The 4,446-nt window shown below is 62.9% G+C and overlaps 1 protein-coding gene across 1 annotated transcript in view; it reads right to left on the bottom strand.

Moving 5' to 3' along the window:
• Window positions 1-2,084: 2,084 nt before the first annotated feature.
• Window positions 2,085-4,446, bottom strand: part of MORN1 (MORN repeat containing 1) — a 67,767-nt gene continuing 65,405 nt past the window's right edge. The window contains exon 18 of the mRNA XM_008577350.1: window positions 2,085-2,233. Coding sequence (XP_008575572.1) covers window positions 2,085-2,233 — 149 coding nt within the window. The remainder of the gene's footprint in view (window positions 2,234-4,446) is intronic.

The raw sequence follows: 4,446 nt of genomic DNA, 5'->3' as shown, positions 1-4,446 counted from the left end.
GCTTCCAGAGCCCAGGAGTTGGTGCCCAGACCCAGATGGAGGGGCTGGTGGCGGCTGCTGGCTTTGGGTGGGGCCAGCTGCCCCGGGGCGGGAGGGACTGGGGAGGCTGTGGGGACCATGGGCTCCGTGGACAGTCCCTGGGGGACTGAACCCCAATGCTGGCTGCTTCTGTGCCTCTCGGGCTTCCTCTCCTGCCCGCTCAGTGTCTGTGGCCACAAAATCCAACTCCGGGACTGTCCCCCCCCCTTTTTTTTTTCTTTTGAGAATTCAAACTTTCTATGTATTTTGAGTTTGGGACATAGTGTGAGAAGTGGGGGTTGGGTGGCGTGGCCTTCGCCTGGCTCCTGTCTCCTTGGAAGTCCAGATGAGTCCCAGGACTGCAGAGCCTGAACGGCCAGCTGTCCCTGGGCCCCGAAACCAGAGGCTGCAGCCGACCTGAGAGGCCGCTTCTGCCCACCTAGGAGTCCCCGTGCCCTGTCCTGGCAGGGTGGGGATGGGGGTGCAGAGGGCAGCAGAGCTGGGTGGGGCCAGGCAGGGCCCCGGGACGGGCGTCTGCTTTAGGGTTTGCTGTGATAACAGTGCAAGGCGGGAGCTCCCCGGTTTCCGTGTCTGCAGAGAGTTCTTCCGACTGAGGAGCCGGCCTTGGTTGGTGCTGAGACGTGTCTGCTGTTTACACGGAGCCCGCCGTGGCGCAGGCCCCCTTCCCTGTGGCTTCCCATGGGGAGTAATAACTGAATTTCCTGCCATGGGTTTTGTGACTTTAAAGCCGCAGATGCTGACTGGGAATTGAACACTGAAGGTGCCTCTTGACACCTTAGAGGACGCGGCAGCTGCTGCTGTCCCTAGCAGTTTCTCCCATCCTAAACTGAAACATCATTTTTTTTGTTTTTCTTTTGACAGAAATGTGGTTTCATCTTGAAGGAAAAGGAGCCGCCAAGCCTCGTGCTGCATCTGAAAGCGGACACGGGTGCAGCTCAGATGCCGTTGTCCTGGGGGTGCAGGAGCGTGACCCCAGGTCACCTGGCCATTCGTGAGGGGCTCCTGCACCTGCTGCGTGTGCAGGGCCAGCCTGGCTGGGCAAGTGACCCAGGCAGGAGCAGCCCAGGCTGGCCCAGGTGGCGGGAAGGTAGCTCATCCCCTCCGACGGGTGCCTGATGTCAAGGGCTCGGGACAGAGAACCATGGGTTGTGCACAGGGCCACCAAGGCTCACAGGCCCATGTCCATGGCTGTGACCAAGCCATCAGCCAGGCCTCAGCTCTGGACCCTGGGAGCCTCGGGGATGGCCCAGCGAAGTCAGTGGGCACTGGCCTCGGGCTTTTGGAAGATGCAGTGAGGTGACTTCCCTGCCCACCCTCCTGAGTGGCAGCGTGGGTACCCTGGGGGCTCACCAGTCTCAGCTGTCCACAGTCCTGGGCAGCAGGACCACTGGCTTCTCTGCAAAGGATGTGGCCCAAGAGAACATGTGCCAGGGTGAGGGGGGTGCCCACATCCAGCCACTGGGCATGTGGAAGGGGAGCCCAGCCAGGGCCACACGCATGCTGCTTCTGGAAAGCCAGTCCCATGCGTGCTGCCTCTGGGTCCCTCCCTGTTGTGGGGCCTTATCCCATGGGCTGGATCGCTGGGGTCACAATGCACTGAGTGGGGCCGGGGTCCAGACGGGCTGGCCTCACTGCAGGGCTCTGTGGCAGGGGACAGGGACCACCACTCCAGGCCCTGCCTGGCGGCGAATCCCCACATGGGCTTTGGCCTCGGGGCTCTGAGAGGAGCCCCAAGCGTGTCCTACCAGCACTCCTTCTTCCCAGGTGTGTAGCGAGGGGCCACCACCCTGCCTTGGGGCATCGAGAGGTGCCACTCCATAGTCAGCGTTGAATACTTTATTCAAGCCAGTGGCCTATGGGCTCGTGGGGTGGCTCACCTGGCACCCCTGACTCCTGGTTGCTCAGGCCATTTGGGGAAATGGAGGCAGGGTCCCTGGAGGTGGAGGTAGCATTTCCTCCCATTCAAAGTGGGGGAGGCCTCCTGAGGGGTGCAGACATCACCGAGGCCCTGGCAGCCCTGGGGAGCATCGGTGGGTGGCCCGCCTCTAGCTCGGGGCTTCGGGGCCTTTCTCAGGTACTTGTGGCCGCTGGCTGGCCCCCTTCGCCAAGATCCGCAGGTGTTTGAAGGCGGTGGGCAGCGTGTGGCCCAGGAGTGGAGGGGTGGTCACGTCGTGGACCATGACCACGTAGTCCCCTGCAAGAGATGGGCAGGCTGGTCCTCGGCCTCCTGGCAGCCACTGGGGTAGCCTCACTCCCGTCCCCAGGCCTGGCCTGTCTTGCACGCCCACCTTCCCCTGAGACCCCCACCTGCCATCTTCTTGGGACCCTGCCCCGGTGTCTGCTTGGGGCTCTACGATGTGTCCTGGGTACTGAGACCCTAGGACCAGGCTGCTGTCTTCCTGCATGCTGGGCACTCAGCGTAGGTAAATAAATTATTTGAGGTGAAGGAAATGACCTCTGATCTCAGGCCACAGGCCCAGCTACAGACGTGGGTCTCCTGAACGCAGATCTGGGGCCCTGATGTGGGAGCACAGAGGACACATGGCAGTTCTGGCCATGAGCTGTGGAGACCCCCTGACCAGCACTGCTGACCAGACCACATGGCTGTGCAGAGAGATTCTTTTGCAAATATTACTACCTTTTTAGGAGGAAAATAATTCATTTTCTCTAAAATGTTTTTAAAAATAACAACCTCTGAAGTCATGGTGTGTCTGGCTCGTTTCTGAAGCCCCTGCCCCAGCCTGGCCATGGGGAAGGGACTGGGCTGGGGCTTTCTGGGTAAGGCCTGAGGGCAGCCCTGCTGGGGGGACTCGGGAGAGAGGGAAAAGTACTTTTCCTTTTCACAGTCTGTAAACTGTCTGGAGAGCTTCAAAGTTGGAGAAACCATAAAAAAGAAAATAAGAAATAACAAAAAGTGAGGTTGCCATAGAAACCGTCCTCTCCCCTCCCCTGAGCCCACTGGGGCTGGCACCGGAGCGTGGAAAAAGCTCCGGGCTGGCCTGGGCTCACACCAGGAATGCGCCGCAGCTGAAATGGGGGCAGGAGTCTGTGGAGCGGAGCCACATTCCAGACGCCGGGGCTGGAAGACAGGCCCCTCCGCCTCGCCGAGCGGTCACCCTCCGCCTCAGGCCAGGCCACGGGCTGCGGACGCCTGTGCATTCCGGGGGCAGGACCAGAGTGGGTCTCGGGGCTGGGAGGAGTGTGCTCGGCCCTGAGTCACTTCCTTCAGAAAACACCATGGCTCTGGGGCCTGGGGCTGGGGGCTGGGGGCCTTGCACGGGCGCACATTCCATAGCAGCCTGGCGGGCATGGGCCGCAGCCCTGGGCACCAGGGGCCAGCCTGCTAGCCGGCCAAGGCCAGCCTCCCTGGCTGGGCTGCAGGAAAAGCTGCACATGGCAACACCACAGTGTTCCCAAGCAGTCCCGGTTTCTAGGTGTTCCCAGGAACACACAGCCACACCAACCCGCAGCCAAGGGCGGCCGGGCCCGGGGAGCCAGCGTGAGCTCAGCGGGCAGTGGCTGAGGAGCCCAGGCCACAGGCCTGATCTGACCCCGTTCCTGGGCCCGCCTCCCGTCAGATGGGAAGGGCTGGCGGGAGGGGGCTCTGCCAGCAGCCACCGTGCTGGAGGCCCAGCCCCAACAGCCCCCTGGTCCCCTCCGGCCAGCTCTTGCCCCGGGGGCTCGACCATACATGCAGCTTCACCCCATGTGGCCCCAAAGCCTGAATCCCCTTGGCCCTTCTCTGGGCCCGTGGCTCTGCCCCTGTTGAGATCGGGGTGCTGCCCTGCCACACTTGCCCACCTGCTCCTCTGAGGATGCTGAGCGGGGCTGGCCTGGCGGTGGGAGGCCAGAGCGTGCTGTGTCCAGCGCTGTGCTCCTCCCCCCGTAGGAGGACCCTCCTGGCTGCAGCCAGCCAGCAGCACCTGGGCGTGACCGTGGCCCAGTCTCACCCTGCCTGCAGGGGCTCTGCCAGCCAGAGGGGCTGGAACAGGGGCCACTGAGTTGGTCAAGGGAACAGAGAGGCACCTACTCCCCATCAGGTCCCAGTCAGCTGCCCAGCACCTGTGCCCTTCCAAAGGACTGAGGTTTTGTTTACCTGGGACGTCACTGTCCTCTGTTCTGAAGCATGGGCATTCTGCCCCGCAGGCTTTCTGGGGTCGCAGGGCCCCTGGCACGGAGGGCGCTGAGCCCAGGACTGGAGGTGGTGTTGGAGGAGGGGCTCGGGGCCCGAGGTTCTCCATCTAAGCGCTCCCTCCCCGGCCCCTGTGCTGTCCCGGGAGTGGGTGGTCAGGCAGGAGTGCAGCGCTGGGGGAATTGAGGGTCCGCAAGGGCCGGACGAGGCCCAGCCACTGCCAGCTATGGCAGCTGCACCTCAGCTCCCCTCCCGTGGCAGTGAGGAAATGCCCC

The sequence above is a fragment of the Galeopterus variegatus genome, unplaced genomic scaffold, assembly GCF_000696425.1.
Source record: "Galeopterus variegatus unplaced genomic scaffold, G_variegatus-3.0.2 Scaffold1497, whole genome shotgun sequence".
Lineage (NCBI taxonomy): Eukaryota > Metazoa > Chordata > Mammalia > Dermoptera > Cynocephalidae > Galeopterus > Galeopterus variegatus.
The sequence above is the reverse complement of the archived record's forward strand: the minus strand, read 5'-3'. Positions and strand labels throughout refer to the sequence as shown.